Source organism: Lipophrys pholis (assembly GCF_963383615.2).
Source record: "Lipophrys pholis genome assembly, chromosome: 20".
In the NCBI taxonomy this organism is placed as follows: domain Eukaryota; kingdom Metazoa; phylum Chordata; class Actinopteri; order Blenniiformes; family Blenniidae; genus Lipophrys; species Lipophrys pholis.
Window position 1 is genome coordinate 10,147,811 of NC_137648.1, and position 19,131 is coordinate 10,166,941.

The 19,131-nt window shown below is 45.2% G+C and overlaps 2 protein-coding genes across 2 annotated transcripts; one reads left to right on the plus strand and one right to left on the minus strand.

The window, feature by feature from the left end:
* Positions 1 to 590: 590 nt before the first annotated feature.
* gpr12 (G protein-coupled receptor 12) lies at positions 591 to 1,631 on the plus strand (the record flags this gene model as incomplete). Its single annotated transcript, XM_080489056.1, has 1 exon — positions 591 to 1,631. The coding sequence occupies one exon, from the start codon at positions 591 to 593 to the stop codon at positions 1,629 to 1,631; it is 1,041 nt and encodes a 346-aa protein (XP_080345182.1).
* A 5,243-nt stretch (positions 1,632 to 6,874) lies between these two features.
* Positions 6,875 to 17,989, minus strand: wasf3b (WASP family member 3b). The gene is made up of 9 exons (XM_080489859.1): positions 17,897 to 17,989; positions 13,208 to 13,364; positions 11,117 to 11,251; positions 10,788 to 10,941; positions 9,524 to 9,641; positions 9,250 to 9,431; positions 8,889 to 9,164; positions 8,435 to 8,742; positions 6,875 to 7,921 (listed from the first exon to the last, which is right to left on the minus strand). Exons 2-9 carry the CDS (start codon positions 13,338 to 13,340, stop codon positions 7,764 to 7,766), a joined length of 1,464 nt encoding a protein of 487 aa, XP_080345985.1. The 5' UTR covers positions 13,341 to 13,364; positions 17,897 to 17,989; the 3' UTR covers positions 6,875 to 7,763.
* Between the last annotated feature and the right edge of the window lie 1,142 nt (positions 17,990 to 19,131).

A 19,131-nucleotide genomic window follows, 5' to 3' on the forward strand; every position in this document is an offset into this window, starting at 1 on the left:
AGTTTGGAAAAGCTGTTTTAAGATTTGTGTCTTTCCTGAAATCCTTTACAAACGGCACCAACAGTGTCAGTCCAGTACCAGGGTTGTTTGATTTTTCACGAGGTGTTCAATTATCATTATCTCTACAGAATAAAATAGTCTTCTATATTTTTAGTCAGGGAGCGAGTTTCTCTTTTACTGGGATTGTAAGAAGTAATTAGTACAGTTTCTTGTTAACTTTGATATTTTGACCTCTGAGACAATCTGAACATGATCCCTGTACTAAAGGTTTGAAATCTTTAGTGGATTTACCTGTAAATAATCCCATTTATTAATCACATTGTTTTCCTATATAACCAGTCACTTCCAAAATGAATGAAGGGTTATCGCACAGCCCGAGACCAGACAAGGCAGAGTAGAAGATGGATGCATTCAAAGGATGAATGAATGAAGGGTTAAATAGTTTTTCTATTCTTGTGATTTAAAGTGCCAGAACTCCGTGGTTCTTGTTTTCTTTACTTAATCAGGCAATGACTTCCATTAAGTTCTTGCTCTTGTCAAATGCAAAGATTACAGTCTTTTAATAGTCTATGTTTGTGTGTTGATTACAGATGGGGGGAACAATGAGTGAAGAGCCACCGGCCACCCCCGGCTGGTTGAGCCCTGACCCCACAGCGTGGGCCAGCGGTAGCGGGGGGCTGATGGACAACAGCACCGGCCTGGGGACGTTTCCCCCGGAGGACGGACTCCAGCCCAGCCAGCTGCCGCTGCTGGTCAACCCCTGGGACATCGTGCTCTGCTCATCGGGGACTCTGATAGCGTGCGAGAACGCCTTGGTGGTGCTGGTGATCGGGCAGAACCCGGCGCTCAGGGCCCCCATGTTCTTGCTGATAGGCAGCCTGGCGCTGGCTGACCTGCTGGCCGGCCTGGGTCTCGTGCTTCACTTCACCTGTGCCTACTTGCTTCGCTCCGACTCGGCCCAGCTGCTGACCGTGGGCTTAGTGGTGGCCTCCTTCTCTGCCTCGGTCTTCAGCTTGCTGGCCATCACCATAGACCGCTACCTGTCGCTGTACTACGCCCTCACTTACAACTCGGAGCGGACGGCGGCCTTCACCTACACCATGCTGGTGCTGCTGTGGGGCCTCTCGCTGTGTCTCGGCCTGCTGCCGGTCACCGGAGTCAACTGCCTGGCAGAGGAGGCCACATGCAGCGTGGTACGACCACTGACAAAAAACAACATTGCGGTGCTGTCCGTCTCCTTCCTCCTGCTCTTTGGCCTCATGCTGCAACTATACGTCCAGATCTGCAAGATCGTGATGCGCCACGCTCACCAGATCGCCCTCCAGCACCACTTCCTGGCTGCCACGCCCCACTACGTCACCACGCGGAAGGGCGTGTCAACCCTGGCCATCATCCTGGGTACCTTTGCCGCCTGCTGGATGCCGTTCACTGTCTACTCCCTCATCGCTGACTACACCTACCCACCGCTCTACACCTACGCCACGCTGGTGCCTGCCACCTACAACTCCGTCATCAACCCAGTCATCTACGCCTTCAGGAACCAGGAGATCCAGAAGGCGCTGTGGCTGGTGTGTTGCGGCTGTGTTCCCGCCAGTGTGGCCCAACGTGCACGGACCCCAAGCGACGTCTGACCCGGGGCGGACCTAGGTGGGGAGAACGAGGCGACCTGGGTCAGCTGTGCTCCTCACTGGACCCGTCCAGTGTCTCGGAGAGCGACAGCAGGAGAGGTCTGGGGGGGAAGCGGGAGGCAGTAGAGGCTTCAGCTCCGGCTAAAGTCAGTGGCCAATGCAGTTTGGTTAGTTGCCCATTAGGATGGATTGCTTTTTTCCCCCTCCACTTTGTCACACTCACCGCAGGGCAAGGTGGTTACTGTCTTCCCCGGCAAGAGGCCGCTATGCCCCCTGCCCCCTCCCTCTCTGCCTACATGCCACGCCCTTCTTCATTTCTGCAGAGAGCGTCGAGTGCATCACATGGTACAGGCAGCAGCTGTACGTATATACAATGTGCATACACTTTACAGCGCTGGAGCTCCGGCTGGCACGTGTTTGTTTCTCCTCGAATAGGAGGGGGGTAGATTCATTTGCGCTCGCGCGTGCGTGATAAAGGAAAAATGAGAAAAAATAAATAAATATATATATATATATATATTGATGCGTGCGGTGGTGAGGATGAGAGGGGAGGTGAGACGGCGGCTGCAGACGCAGGCATTTCCACAGTAAAGCCCGTCTGGAGGAGCAGCATCCCGGCGCACTGCTGCTGCACTCCGAACGTGCGTCGAAAGCCAAACAGCCGCGGAGAGCTAAAAATAGAGCCGCCGCGCGCCTTCTCATCCGTCCGCGCGCCGCGTCCTCAACACATGCCGGGAAGAGAAAGCTCCTGCTCCTACTCGCCGCTTCCCAATTTAATTCATTTCTTGTCCTCTTTGCGTCCAATGTGTTTTGGATGAGCTCTCTCGTCGGCGGCCAGACTCTGAGCCCCGGGAGAAGCCGCCATTTACCCCCACTAACATTCTTTAACAGTGTGGAGTACATTAGGTAAGCGTGGCTATAATCAATTTGACGACAACTCTTAAACTGACAGTAATTCCATATAAAGTCAGTGTTTCGTGTATTACCTCGAAAGAAATCATAGGTGAAGAAAATAAATAATCAACTCTGACGAAATAATAATAAGTGTTCAAATGACAGGATGATTTAGAAGAGAGCAGGATAATTATACACCTTTAGGTCTGTTTTATGAAATAATAGTATGTATGAGAGGACTAGTCCCTAATAAACGACTAAACTCTTTTGGTGCTATAGATGCTCTTGAAATCAGAATGTGATAAATCTTTATATATAATCTGAAACTGTAATATCTCATTTCGAAATGGCTTTATCCTCCTCTTATTTGCTTTTCTTGTCATTTCTCTAAAAGAATGAAAATGTTAAATTTGCTGAGAAAAAGTCATCTCCCTGTGAATCTTGTGTTTTCTAGATAAATATTACAAATATTTGCAAGTAAATTCTAATGAATTCTAGAAATCTTAGATTTGAAACAATGATAGGTTCCCTTTTCCCAAGATGAGCAGAGGAACACTTTGATTCTGATGGGAAATAAAACAAACAAACAAAAAAAGTCACGTCTTCCCTAAAATGTCAGTTTCAGAAATGGCCTGAAGCATACATTGTGTTTCCTGAAGGCTCCTACCAATGATGCACCCCGTTTGCATCGCCATTCTCGCTTTATGAGGAGCTCTGGCAGTGAAAATCTCACTGATTTGCGAGGAAAATACAAAGGAGGGCAATTGTAAAATAGAAGCGGCTCAGAGCCACTGGCACACTAAATATACAAGTTAATGACTAATGTCCCCAGCCACTGTATATAAATAACAGACAGCTTATGGTGAACTCATTAGAGATAACAAAAATACTTTCTTTGCTCTGGATTTTCCACGGCTCTCTTTAAGTAGGTTTGACTTGCATTTTACTTATCCTGCTCTCTTCTGAGGAAACGTTGCCCGGTTTCTCTGCAGGCACACACCGACCGTATAATATGATCTCTGCCTGCTCCACATCACTGTAGTTTGCATACAACAAGCAAAGATCCCTGTTTTTTTTTTTGTTTTTGTTTTGTTTTCCAGCGTACGTGAGTGTAGTAGGTTCACCCAGGCCACTGCTGGCGATGTCCCAAAGCTTCCTGATGTCACCACGACCCCAATAATTGTGTTTGTGTCAAACATACCGCAGTGTACCTCACATGTATTGCATTGAAAGAGCTAAAATCGTCCTGTCGAACGTTGCAAGAGTGGCACACCGTTTTTTGGTTGGTTTTTTTTGAAAAATGTGGATATTTTGTAGCGTTTTGCTGTAAATTTGCGACAAGTTCCAAATTCAGAGGCTCCGCTCGGCGCTCGAGCACCATCAACGATCAGCTGCTCTGAGTTAGCTGCCTCCCAGAAAAAACGAAACAAAAAAAAGTTTGATTCCTTAATCCTGCAGATCATGTCAGCAATAACTAGCCAACGAAAGGTAGTTATTTTTTAGATGTGAAGCAATACTCAGACAGCAATAACCTCCACATCGCCAACGTGACATCTTCTTCCTGCAGAGTGCAGTGCCACCATGGATTCTCGGGAGGGGGGGGGGGTGTGTGTAGTGGAAGAGGGGGCTCGGTGGGCTCTAAGTGATGCTTCAGTGACACATCTTCAAATAGGTGGCGGGATAATCAGTCCCAGGCTGGAAAAGAAAGATGGATGAGATCAAACGACTCATTCATCAAGGTGACACCACTGCCTCATTCAATCACCACGGATGATTTTTTTTTTTTTTTTTTTTTTCCAAACAAAATTGGGCTTTGATCTTTTGTCTCACCGGGATGAAATTGTGAACGTTTTCTTCTGTTGCCTCTGCCTTCTGTGAGCATACAAACCGTCCTGAGTGTTGTAACTTCAAATATCAGTGCGTGATTCAGGACAGTGTTTTATCCGTGCATCTGGTGAGAGTTGCATGGCCTCTGGGTGTGTGCATGTGTGTGTCTGTGTGTGTTTGTGAACCAGCAGCTCCAGCAGACCACGGTCCGACTCCTCGTGGCGTCAGTGTGGGGACCGATGCAGTTTATGAGTTATATCAAGTCCTGTCTGACGCCCACCCCACACCTCTTTCCCCCCACTGACCTCGGGACGACAATGCTGCCAGTCTTCCTGTTGATTCTGAGAGAAGTGGCCTCGTTTCTGTGTTTGTCGAGCTTTTCGGAGGGGGATCTGGACTAGGAGGTGGGCGTGACGCTCCAGCACTTCAAGCCAAAGTGAAAGGGACTTTTAATGAGTTGGGATCCTCGTCCTGCTGTGTACTCTGTGTCTCTTCTATCACTAATCCTATCCTCTATTGAAAATCAATCTAGTCTGGTTGAGGCAGGAGTCCGTTAAGTGACCTCTGAATGATCCTATGAGCTAAAAACGGCTACTTCCAAATACAAAGATAATGCTTCTTCTTTCCTTCCTCGCCGCCTCCTCTTGGCAGTGAGCCTGGTAGAAATCTGAGGAGCTCCCAGTCTTAATCGCTCGGGCCTCAGATCAGCTGCTAAACTTTTTTTTTTTTTTTTTTTTTTTAAAAGCAGGGAGGGTAAGTAAGGAAGGTTAAAGAAGAACGTTTCGGAGCATTAGGACGTAGCCGGTGTGTGTGAACTTGTGCACAGTGTCAGACTGAACCCTGTAGTTATTTGATGAGCACCAACGGGTCAGACTGGCACAACACAAACGTCACAAACTCTTATTACTTTACCTTTGAAGAAAAATCTATTTTGTTATATTCATTGAAAAGTTCTATTTTTTTCCACTTTAGTCTGGCCTGAATTCTTTCAGATTGTGATGTTGTACGATATAACCGCGCTGTAAAGCCTTTTTCTGAATGTAGTATTTATCAAAACTGATTGAGTGAAGTCTCCTCTCAACTCATTTGTTTCTGTACATAAGGCATGCTGAAGAGGAGGGACTTTAGACCACCGTGCATGGTGCTACCAAAGCCAGTCAGAATGGAGGGCGCGATGGGTCGCACTGGGTTTGTTTTTTGAACGACACTTCTCCACGTTGACGTAGACTCTGTTCTGTTTCGCGTACACCTTCCTTTGCTTCAATATGCACCAGTTCATAAAGGCTGGTCGGAGGAAGATTTAAAAGAGAAGAAGGGTAAAAGCAAACGGCAGAATTTAAAAATTGTTCTTTTCCCCACTGATTGGTGAATGTGAATTTCTTTGTGCAGCCAACAGTATTGTTGAGACCTTCATTGTTGAGCAGGTGTGTAAAAGGGCTTTGTATCCAAGAAAGGTAAAAGACTGCGATGTTGGATGTAACACTCCTCTGTGGCACACCTGTTATTCCACTGAATGGATGAATTCACAGTGTTCACCGTACACAAGGCGACTGGGCTTGTTGGGACGGCATTGCTGGTGACGGGCTGTTACTCAGAGGGAGGATGTGATGTTTCCGATGGTTACTAATTTAGAGCTAAATATCAAAACACTCAAGGGCCTGTGAGTGTGTGTGTGTGTGTGTGTGTGTGTGTGTGTGTGTGTGTGTGTGTGTGTGTGTGTGTGTGTGTGTTTGAGGGGAAAGGGTTGGAGACGTGGGTGGGTGTGTGGGTGGGTTGGGTTGGGGGTGGGGGGGGGGGGGACGCCACAGTAACAGCATCTTGTGTAGACGTATGCGTAGTTTTCAATGTGAAATGCACTTTATTTTTTGGTTTGAAAATGGCACAACGAATTAAGTATCTGCAAAATGAAACGTATAAAATGATAATCAACATGCACTAATTTACCTGAGATATTGTAGAAAAAAAAAACAAACAAACAAAAACTTTGTGTGAACGTGGTGTCTATTTTTCCAAGGTGTTAGTTGTACTTTTTATTGCTTTGGTTAGCTCACTCAATTGAGAGATCTTGTTAATTTTGTATTAAAAACAAACATGTACTGTGCATAAAACTCCTGCCTTGACTAATTTGTCCATCCGAGCCCCGGCTCGCTGCCCCGCTTCCCGCACTCCTGTTTCCCTGGCAACTCCCCTTCTTAGCTGTACTGTTCCCATGGAAACTGAAGTCTTAAGAGCCAGGTATGTGTCGTCTCTATGACGACGTAAAGGCAACCAGACTTGCTTCAAGTTTTAAAGACGTTTCACCGCTCGCGTGAAAACGCTGGATTGCATATTAGATATGAAGAAACGGTCAATTCTTTGGGTGTGCTCGAAACGGCGTCCTCTTATCATGTTTAGTATATAACAGTCAGCCATAACATTATAACCACCTGCCTTCATGTCGCAGTTGATATTTCATGACCCGGGTGACTGAGAATCTTCAGGCCTGATGACGATAGTGGAATAGTAAAGAGATGTGCCAGTCCATACATGATCAGTCATTCAGCATTTTATTTTTCTCTGGGTCAAAGGTTACAAAGTTCAGTGTCGCATATACTTGACCCCTCCATCCCCTCCCCCTCTCCCATTCCACCTCACCCTGTCCCACATGGGTGGCGACTCAATCCCGTTACACCTTCGATTGGTAATTGGTTGGGCTGCCAGAGGCTCACCAACCTGCAGCTGAACTCGTCTGTTACTTCCAGTTATTGTTATCTACACGTTAAAAACCAGCTTCATTACCTATAGCGTAGTGGTTCAGTAATAACATTTTTTAAAAAAGAGAGAAAAGTACATTGGTTAGCTCAAGATGGACGTTTCTAATAATTCTAACGCTCCCGAGCTTTAACTATTCATGACATGTGCAGCTTCACAGGGTGTCTATAGTGTTATAACAGGTAGAGAAACATCCACTGGAGTGTATTCACAACGCTCCCAAATACAACCAGCAAACCCAAGTGGTCATGTACCACAGAGCAGTTCAGCATTAGATCCATTGCTTGTCTTTTTACAGTGTTTACACGCCTTGAATACACCCCCAGGTTTCCAGTTTTGGACCATTCAGCTTATATCGACCTACAGCATGTGATTGTGAGTAGGTGTAGTGTGTGTCTGTGTTTTCCAGCAACAAAGTCTGTGACGACCTGCGAACGTGGCACACTGGGCATTCCTTCAGGTGAGTACAAGATCAACTGACTGCATATTTTATTTTGTGTGAGTAGTTTCAGTGGTTATCCTATTTCATTTATTCTGTGAGTGTGTGTGTGTGTGTGTGTGTGTGTGTGTGTGTGTGTGTGTGTGTGTGTGTGTGTGTGTGTGTGTGTGTGTGTGTGTGTGTGTGTGTGTGTGTGTGTGTGTGTGTGTGTGTGTGTGTGTGTATTAATCCGACCAATCGTTCTCCTCCAACTCCGAGTCGTCCTCCGAGTCGGAGTACTCCACCGCGATGCGTCGTGACAGGATGGTGGCCACGTCGTTCCCGACCGGTTCTCTCTTGGCCTGCTGCTCCTGCTGCTCCTGCACCTTCTTCAGCTGGATGCCTGCATCGAAAAAGAGAACGTACAGTGGGGTTTCATCCTTACTGTAATGTAATTCCTCACACTGAAGATACATTTACTGGATAAACACATATCATGTGTATTTTTAACACTAACCCTTTTGTGGAAAGTGGAAAGTGAATGTCAGATTGGAAACTAATTTCATATACTTTAACAAAGTAACTGATAATCTATCATGATCGCATTTTGTGCAGATCAAAATGAGGGAGAATGTATCATTCATTACTCCAAGGTTATGCATTCGAGTGTTGCATTTCACTGGTAAATCTTTGTTTAACATGTTTTACTTTTAGTACATTCACAGGTAATCTTGAGATTTTCCTATACATCTAAAATATGATTGAAACGGTGACATATTTCACACATTATGAGTTTGTGTGAATGCACAATTTCAGTACAGAAATGAATCTAAAACTAAATTGTTCTGAGACTTAAAGAGACGCACATGTATATGAAGAAAACTGCTCTCGACTGAAACCTAATGAAAACCCTTACCCATACGTATAGCAGCCAGTAGATCACTGCGGGCATCGTTGACCACTGAGGACTCAACAGACGCAGCAGAGGCCATCTTGTGGGTGGTTGCGTGGGAGGCACCAGCTAGAAGAGGAGGAGGTGGAGGACCGGGTGGAGGTGGAGCAACCTGAGCTCCACATACAGGTGGTGGAGGTGGAGCGTAGCCGCCAGCCATCTGGCCGGGAGACATCGGACCTCCGGGAGGTGAAGCGAAGGCTGTTTGGGCAGAGGGGATGAGAGGAGCGGGAGGCGGGGGCGGAGGGCTGGTGTTGGCGTAACCATCCATACTGTGGAAGAGTAAGTGACACAAAATGAGTTAAGAACAGTCATACTTGTACACAATAAAGTGCAAGGTATATTTAGGTAACCCACTAGGGGGCAGCATTAGCTCAAAGTTCTCAACAAAGAGCAGGGACCTGGCCTTTTCACTTACTTATAGTCCATTGGTGGGAGGGACATGGAGCCGCCGTTCATAGCCTCTGTGGGCGGAGGAGGCAGTGGGACTTGGTGATGGTGAGCGCGGCCCAGTGTCCCACCCTGATAGGCCATCATCATCCTGCCTCGCGCGTCGTGTTCACCTCCGCCGCGAGCGACGTGACCAGCGGCCATCTGAGCTGCCAGGACACTGGGCGGAGGGCCAGAGTAGGTGTGGGCGTGGCCGGCGTGGTTCATGCTGTTGGGGTAATGGTGCTGATCTAAGCCGTGGCCCCTGATGAGGGCAAAGAAAGCAGAAGTTCACGTCAACAAGTAGTGTAAGAGAATGAAAATGAAGTCCAGTGTGTGTGATAAATGACCTGTTCTCTGGTGACATTGAACCCTCGGATGAAGCCCCTCTGTCACGGTGGATGGTGTGTCGGTGGTCTGGCCTCAGCTCCTTATCCAGAGCCATCATGTTCCACTCCTGCCGACGGTTCCGCGCCTTGCGGACCTTCTTCACCTCCCTCTGTAGCGTTCCATCGACACAACGCCTCTGCTCCTGGAGGATGGACAAAAGAGGCTTTTTATTGTTCTACTGTAAATTAACCAGAAAGTGCTGACAATCACAACATCTCCTATGCAGTGCAGTACCTTCTGCTTCCTCTTTTCTTTCCTCTTGTCCTCTGTGTCCTGCAGCATCTTTTCTTTCCACAAATCAAAGAAGTAAGAGGGATCCGTGTAGAACTTAAGTGCCTCCTTGTGATCATCCCTATAGAGTCAAACACCAAATAAGCTTTTACTTGTGTCTTTATATACATAAAACTAACCAAAATCCTCTCCTGCTCAGGGATAATGTTAGATCACACACAGCAGTAGCATCTTTTGATTCCATTTGTGGGAAGTAATAAATGGGAAGTAATGGGAAGAAATAAAACATGAAAATCCATGAATATTGCAGAAGTGGAGGCGGCTGATGGAAGAACAATAGTGAAATTATGAGTGGGGCTCGTGCAGTTTTATTGAAGGCGGCCTAACTGGTAATGAAAGGATGAGAAAGTGGAAAAGCAGAAAAATGTGGAAAATGTGTGCGATGTTCTCGAGGTGAGAAGGATTTTTCCACTGGAGCCAGACTGGCTGAGTACAGAGACCAACGCAGCCAAGTCCTGGAAAGCACAGAAGGGATGAGAGCAGCTTCCAACTGTGGCAGGAAATATATCAGAGCTGCTTTCATTATCAATGTGATTCAGAAAGTAACAATAGAAATACAATTAAAAGATTTCCTGATATGTATCTGCCATGTTCAGATTCATTTGAAAAACCTACTTAAAGAAAACCAGCGTAGACCTCACGACTCAGAATGATTCCTTATCACAATAATTTCACTTCACGTCGAACCAGAAACTCTGCAATGAATCTTGATCGTATATAAAAAACAGACCCAGACACAAATCACATTACACGACACAAAAACATCTATGATAATGCTGCGTTACTAAAATAATTTCATTTAGGAACACTTGTGTTTGAGAATTTGTGACAACTGATACTTTACAAAACGAGCAATCAGATGTCCGGCAAAATGTTTCTGGGTCACCTTCAACATTTAATTTTATTACGTCCGTGGCGGACGCAAATATAATTGAATTCAAAGAGTACACCTTAAATTCTGGTAGATAAACTACAGCCACAGATAACATGAGTATTGATATCTCTTATCAATAATCTGTTTTGTCCCATTAAATCCTTTTCTAGAACTACAACCAATTTAGATCTGTGGCCAATCGCTTTTAAATAATACCCAGAAACAGCCTGCACCACTGACTCCCTGCTGTGGGTGATGGGTTACAGTGCAGGAAGTTGATCTGGACTGAAAAGTAAATCTATTTATATCAAGGTGTAAGTCCGCATCACCAACCTGTAAGGCGAGAGGATCATGAGAGGCGGAGGCTTGTCACTCAGGTTGTACATCTCTTTGACAGGATTGGGAACACTGCTCTTGGACACCACCTGCTGGTCCTGAGTGGTAGAGCTCTTAAAGGCCTTCCTCATGTTAATGTCTTGCAGGGAGACTGATGAAGGAAAAAAAACAAAGAGTTATGAAATTAAAGGTATATTTATACATGATGACAAGGGAGGGGGGGGGGATATGAAAATAAATGAAAGTGAACAAATGCACAGAAAAAAACAACGTATAGGGCTTTGGTGGGATTAACAGCTTGCTATGCTGTCTCCTTTTGAACCCACCTTCCTCCACGGTGGAGTCCAGCTGTGTGACCTTCACGGCCAGGCGGTCAATGCGGTCCTGGAGCGAGTTGGCACGCAGATAAAAGGTGTTGGCCTCGTTAAATAGCTCCCCGAATATGTCCTCTGCATGTTTACCTGGAAGAGAACACCAGAGAGAAAAAGAGACAAGAAACTTGAGAGGAAGGAGACTTTATACCACACTCAGAGCCAAATAAGTCTCTGCAGAGACTAAAGTCCGATCAATACAGTGGTAATGTGACACAATGTGAAAACTGAAGCCTGAGCAGAAAATGGTGTCTCATACAATCCATATAGCAACATCGCACATGAATAATTTAGTTTGCGCTAAATGCAGTCATCCGAATTACAGCCAGTGACCAAAAGCACCTAACTTTCAGCACTATTTACTTCTGTGAAGCTGATATAGGTGGTTTGGTGTTTGCCCGCGACTGTTGAGCTTGTTTACGTCTTAAAAAGTGTCAGCTAGGAACGTAAATAACTTGTTGTCATCAACCTGAACAACAGCAGTTAATTCTCTGTAGCGCAAAAACTTAACTGCTGTTAAAACAAAATTCTAAAAATCTGTTACCGGGTATTGGCAAGAAGATTATTTCACATTCATGGGTTCAAAGAGAAATGTAATTCTTTGTGAACTGAGGTTAAATTCACTTTACTATAGATTTTAGGTTACATAAGGTGTTATACAGCTATTATATTATTCCACTGTGCAAACACCTAAAAAAAAACGATGTTTGCATCTCTAATGTTGCTCGCAGCACTTTCTAACATGTGACTGGCTGAGGAACAATTTGGGTTTTGGTTGTAATGCCACATGTGCTTGCTAAACATGTGGTTTTGGAGATTAAGATAGAAATACCCCTACCATGGAAAGCAGTGGGCAGATGACAGAGGAGCCTTCAAGAGTGAAACAACAACCTCAGCTCAGATTTAATGAGTGCAGGAGCTTTTTTACTACAAGACTGTAAATCTGAGCAGCAGCGAGACAGAAGGACAAGGTTTTATCACAAACTTATCCAGATGACAACAGATTAGAACACAACCAGAGTGGTTTCATTCTTTTTTTCTTTTTTTTAATTTTCACATCAATACTGCGCAATAATAAACATGTGGCAGAGCAAAACATTAGGCTATGGGCTATTTCTGTCCCCCCCTGCTGACAGGATGGGCTGCAGGAAAAACATTGAGAGGAAGGAAGAATCACAGATCTGGCATGCTGAGCCTCTTCAACTCTGACCTCTCCTGAGGATACTTATGGTCCACTCACACACTTGTGCTCAGAGCAACGCACTATGTGTGCAGTCTGTAGCTACAGCCCGCCAGGCCTGTGTGAGTGTTTATATTTAACCCGCACAGCTGCTGTTGAAAGGCCCACTCCCAGTGCAGGAACTTGACACAATACGAGACAGACAGAATGGATGGAGCCGGGCCAAAAAGCAGAGGGTTAACAGCAAAAAGCCCAGGTTTCAACTTATGCGTAACTTTAAAGACAGCTGGCGTGAGAGCAGGGAAATGGGTGCAAATGAGGATAAAAGGGCAAAGAGTATCTGCCCAATACAAACACTCACAATGCTGATGAAGCGTTACGAAACAAGAACTTGAGAAGAGATCGGAAAGAACGATGCCCTTGGTTCTGCAAAATAACTCTGTCTAATGTATTTCAGTGAGCATAGCAATCAATACAAAAGAGTTCAGTTGGGACACAAAAATGCGTGTTGTCCAGTCACATGTCCACAGCTGGACACGGGGGTTGATTTTTTTATTTTTTTTGCACAGCTATGTAAAAGGATTACATTTCAACCCTCCGTGTCCCAGCTTGAGTCTGCTGTAAGCTCGCCGCTACCCCAGTGACCCCAGGCCCTGTAACCATGACAACACGCAAATCAATCACAGCTTCGGGATTAATGATGAAGGCATGTGATCTTGTCCTGCCACAAAGAGGCTAAACACAGCGGAGATCAACACCACACTCAAGTCAAGAGAGGTTACTGTCCGGAGACACATTGTGTTATTTACGTTACGCTCAAACACATACAAACGTTCCATAATTGTGTGTGTGAGCGCGCGTCTTACTCAGGCTGCTGAGCTGGCGGATGATGGCAGAGAGTGTGTTGTTCATCACACACTCCAGCTCGCTGCCAATGCCATCGGGGAGCTCGCCTCGGCAGAGGTGGCGGGGCTCGATGTTCCTCTTCACCAGCGGCATGGCGAGGCCTCACACCGACACAAACTGTGGATGGGAGACGGAAAGAGGAAGCACACGCCGTTTGAGAGACAAATCCAATAAAGCATCTGATCAGCACCCAGAGGAAAAATCCATACACCACAGATTGCTATCATAACAAAACTTTCAGGACTTCCACAGGAGTGATGGAGGCCGGGCTAAATGCGTTTGTTGGATTACTGAGGAGGCTTTGTTCCCCGTCCAAGAGCTCAAAATCAACAGCACCCATTCATCCATACATACTAGTGTGTATCCATACTGCAACACCTTCCATCCCGAATAGCTTGCTGTTACTGGACTGTCAGAGAACGACCGCCTCGCCTCACAATCACTCGATCAACTCTAACCAAGCAGCAAATACCTCTGCAATACATATTAGTAGTTGACTGCCGTGACCAAGGGAAAGGGACAGTGTGTTAAAGGATCTTGTATTAAACACCAGTGGGTGTGCTGTTGACCAGCGAACTGAGAGGGTGACGACTGACAGTGTTCTCAAAGCCAGAAGACTTGTGGCGACCAGCAGAGAGATTAAAGCATTAGGGATAGGAAGATACAGCATGCCAGCTAATCCGAGGCCAGCTTGTCACTGGCCCAGCTGGAAGTCTGACAGGCAGAGAGTGGTGGATACGGCCAACACCAAAAAACGAGGCAACGAAGTGCATCCCAACACAAATCCACAAGAAAACAAAAGGTGCCACAAGCCTGCAAACTTATTCTGGGCAAACTGTGAAAAGTCTAAATTAAGCTGGGACGGGTTCTGATCAGACACTCCGAGCTCTCTGTAGTTCGAAGGACAACAGACAATCCCTTGAAACGAGAGAACTCCCGTGGTGCATCAGAGCGGCCATCTTATCGATGTCTCTTCCTGCATCCTGTTTTGGAAGTCTGAGTGCAGCTCCTGTTTCCTGGTCCTCCCTGTGTCACATCTCTCCTTCCTCTCCAAACACTTGGCCAGAACAATACGCCGCTCCGGCTCGAGAAGCAAACCCCGGAGAATGTGCAGGGATGGCAGATGGAAAATCGCACTTACCCTCTTTCAAGCACAGCCACTTTTAGACAAGCCGGTCAAACAATTCGTTCCTAATTACAATTTCAGACTTCTTTTTTTTTTTACTATGCAGTAACGCCAACAAAAATAATCAAGAGAGAAAAGCAGGTTGGAGAGTCACGGGATATCTGGCAGTCTGGCCGAGGCTAATAATAGCAGACAGGTACAAGAAACATTACTCATATTTACTAGACCATACACATATTCAATATGATTACACCAATATTGTCCCTGCTTTACGCCCTAGTTCACTCATGACAGCTACTAACTATCTGCCTTCCAAACATTTACGATTATGATTTCTTATTTCTTTAGAGACTATATAAAAAAAAATGTATTGCATCGTTATCGCAACAAATCACCAACCCATCAAGAAGCGACAATGCACTATCCCTCTCCCAGCTGGATACTACTGTAATTACAGATTTGTCGAGCTGCAAATGTCCACAAAGGACAAGCTCCCCTTGTGTTTACCACGGCCAACTCCCACCAGGAGAGTCCTCATCTGGCCTCATTTCCTCGCCAGCGACCCCCTGCGAACCCCTCCAGCCTCATGCCAGCATCAGAAAACAAAGGAGTAAAATTACACCCATCATTAGCTGCCACAAAAGGAACACTGAACTGAAGTGAGGGGCCGATGTGGTGCAAGAGCGCAACTTAAGTTTCCGAATAAATATTTTGGAAACACTGTGCTTGCCGTTGCATGGAAATGAGGTGATGCAAATGAGAAGATTGCATGTTTTTGCTTTTACTGTCTGGCTGGCATGACAATCACATCGACGAGGCGAAATAATGAGCGGCTGAGCAGGGGAAGGGATGTGGGGGGGTGGAGGGGGTGATGGAAGGGAGGAGGGACAGGCCCTTGTGTGCTTGTGAGAAACGAGGAAAGTGGCAACGGAGGGCGCCTGAGAGAGACAAGCTGTGTGGGATAAGAGAGAATAAGACAGTGTGTGAGATGGAGAGAAAAGGTTGTAGGGATATAGACCAAGTGTTTGTGTTCTAATGTGTTTTTGGCAGTGTGTGTATGTGTGTGTGTGTCTGTGTGTGTTGTGAGTGAGGGGGGAAGAGTGTATCGAGTGGGGGGAAGGGTAAAAAGAGGGACCTCGGGGAAGCCACTGAAAGGTTCCCAGGACAATAGAGCTCCGTTCACACGGCAACAGCACTAGCTCTCCAATGCATCCTTCCCCCTCCTCTCTCCTCCTCCTCTTCCCCCTCCTCTTCTTCAATCTTCTTTAAGGCCCCCCCTATACTTGTGCAATGAAAGCGTACCAAACCTCTTCATCCTCCACTCAGTCCGGTGCTAGAAAGGGAGAGTAAAGGCTGAACTTATGCTCCACGGCTCCAGAGAGGATTCTCACGTGTTCCCATGTTTACTGTTTCCACCTCCTCTTTTCCACCATGTGTTTGGAGAGGTAAATTATTACACCGCGGCATCTCCACTCAGCCATACAAATGTGTTGCAGACACACCAGGTAACCTCTCAGATGTCCCATTACTGCCATGTAAAACAGTCCTGTCAGCAGCAAGAATGCCTTTGATCCTTGGAGAGGTGACATTCAGGCTGCATCCGGGATAACACACACTTCTCCTGTGGCTCCTGTAAGACGCCCACATCTCCACAGCCAAGCAGCTACAGGAGGCCTTTACTACAGATGTGAGAACTCCATTAAGAACTGGGGGGGGGGGGGGTCATTATCAATTTATGAGCCGAGCGCAGCTTCTTGTGTTGAAGGCTGTTTTGCTTGTCCTGATGTTATGAATAATGTAACGTGGATTACGTCAGGTCACACTGCCCTAAATATGACGTAAAAAAATAAAACTAAAAACTAAAAACTTAGCTGTGGCTCTACATCCAAGAACGTCTCCCTGTTCCAGTATTACTCAGGGGCACTCATGGTGAAACATTGATGGTGATGGGGCCGAGGATGCACACAGGGTAAAACTGTACAGAACAGCAAATCCTTCAGGGTACACAAAAGGCCAGGCCTTGATTTTCTCCTCTTCTACTACGGAGACAAAAGGACACCATATCTGCTAGGCTGTACAATAACTGAAATATATTGGTAAATGACTGCAAGCAAAGTTAGAATGTCATGGTATTGTTTAATCATAGTAACTTTTTTTTTTTTTTTAGAGCAGATGCCATGGTCTACTTTGCAAATGGGTTAAAAGTGTTGTGAAGGTAACGTGACCCAGAAGGAGAGTGTTTGTATTTGAAAGTGAAATTAGCACATTTCAATGATACAACAGCACATTTAAAGTACAAGTACAAGTAAAATAAAGCCACTTCTTTATAAAGATGTGAAATGTAGGTCTCAAATTATATCTTGAACTTGTTATTCCCTATTATTCTAAAATTGTGATTTATTTAAGGCATATAACTACTTCATTTGCTATAAACATATCAAAATTCAAAGGATCTGATAATTGCGCTACCTATAAAATTTAAAGATTATTGTACAACAAAGGTTTCAGACAAAAGTCAGTCAAGTATTTCACAAGTTTACCTTAGTGGATACACTGATTATATAACCTTGATGATTCCACACAGGCCCCTGTTGCAGGCTTACACATGTTCACAGTATCTTCAAACACACCAGCAAGCCCTAACACCTGCTGGGTAATTCATCAGGATTATTCTTCTGACTTTTTAATGCAAACATGACCCCAATTTGTTATAATCTTAAAGGGATAATAATATAATAATTCAATGGGCCAGGGAGCTAATTGATGTTTTCTTTTGCTAATTTTACAGGAAACAATGTAGTAATGAAACCACAAAAACAGGAAATATGACGAGATGGGTATCAAAACTGATTTTTCTGGTTGTTGATGAGACTAATAATACTAATAACTATGGATTAGGATCAAGCACATACAGTGCACACTCCCTTCTCTCTTCCCCACAGCCTGATTTCTCTCTCTCTCTCTCTCTCTCTCTCTCTCTCTCTCTCTCTCTCTCTCTCTCTCACACACACACACACACACACACACACACACACACACACACACACACACACACACACACACACACACACACACACACACACACACACACACGATCAATCACTGTTCCGCACCGTCGCTTCCCGTTACCGACGGACTGACCCACATCTGTTCATCGTCCCTCGGTCTCCGTTAGTTTTAATACATGAGATTTAACCACTGACTTCCATTCAAACTGATTAACACGCCGGTGCACAGCCAGCATCAATTATATGTATAAATCCCTTTAAAGTTACCCAGCAGACGGTGAGTAATATTCACTGTTTAAAGCCCGTTTTTTTTTCCTTCTTGTTTTTTTGTTGTTGTTTTTTTTAATCCTCAGTTGGGGGTCCGCTACAACTGACCACACAAGCTAGCTCATGTCCAGTAGACGACTTAGTTTCTGGACAAACGAGACAACAGTCAGCAGAAATACGTACACAAATTCAACCATTATGCCAAATGAAGTGATTATTCGCTGTGAAAAGTGTGACGAGACGCTCACCAGCACTTGGAATATTAGAAGAAAGCAGCCCGTCCGCATGTCCCGTTAGGTACTCCTATTAGCTCTGCCATCCTGTGTCCCCCAGCCCGTCTGGCCACTCCGGGGAAAATCCTTTGAGGACGAGGGTCCGCCCACTCACCGCCTCCACTAATCAAATCGCCAGCGAGAGGATTTCCCACGTGATGGGCGTCCGGTGCAGCCAATCACGCGTCTCAAATGAAGTGACTGACAGGAAGACTCCCCGGTGCTGCGAATCGAGGAGGCGGGGCTACGATTGGGCGTCGCTGAACAGCTTAACGAGCATTTCTTTTCCTTTTTTTTTTTTTTTTCATGCAGTCTCATTCCTTGTCAAAATTATGGGCTCCTGAAATTCATTTTCAGGCCCTGTGGATTATTTTTCAGACCCATTTAAACCACAGAGAAAAGCAGAACTATATAGTGAAATAGGTTGATATTAGGATTCAGACAATGATTCTGAGCTTTAGGGGTGGTGGTGTAAACAGAGCATCCTCCAGGAAAATTGTCACTGGGAGGATGTACTATATTTAGGTGTGTAGTATTTATGGCCGAAATACAATAAGAGGATGATAACTGTTATCAGGGAAAACCAAAAGAGTGAGAGTGCAGTCTCAGGTAAAGGTCTGGTGAATTGGAAAAGGGAGTTTTAATATTTGAAATGTTTTTTCTATTTCTGGACAAGGAGGAAAATCACCTTGTTACACAGCTGTCAGTTTATAACACAGTTCTTCATAAAGACCTTGTGTGGTCCAAGAAAGTCATTAAATGGCTTTCTTGCTGTACAGTGTGATCTTGCCTCATACTGGAGATGATCCCACGTTAGGGTCTAAAGAACTACCAGCAGAAACCCAAACTGTTTTATAATCGGATCCATAAATACATGAATTCATATAGGCTACATGGTTCAGTATCTCAGCTCTCTTCAATAAATATTTTTTTCAACAAGCTTAGCAATTACAGAACTTCTTTTTCTGCAAATCTTTAAGCAGCCAAAAGTAATTTGATAAACTTAAACGATCAATCAAATGGTCCCTTTTAGTATTTGGCTGCAAATCCATTGCAGTAAATAACAGTCAGAAGGCTGGAAGCCAAATACACGTCAGGGTTTGTCCCTGAAGCTGAAAGTCTGCACTGAAAGCATCGATTATCTTATTTCAAACCAGTTATGATGTACAGTTGAAAGGTTGAAGATTCTGTCGAAATTCTAAATATTTATC

Coding starts and splice junctions, on each gene's coding strand:
- wasf3b (XM_080489859.1), bottom strand. CDS start 13,340: ATGCCGCTGGTGAAGAGGAACATCGAGCCCCGCCACCTCTGCCGAGGC. Junction 10,942..11,116: donor GGACTCCACCGTGGAGGAAG/GTGGGTTCAAAA, acceptor TTCCTTCATCAG/TCTCCCTGCAAGACATTAAC. Junction 7,922..8,434: donor ACTGGCTGCTATACGTATGG/GTAAGGGTTTTC, acceptor TTTTCGATGCAG/GCATCCAGCTGAAGAAGGTG.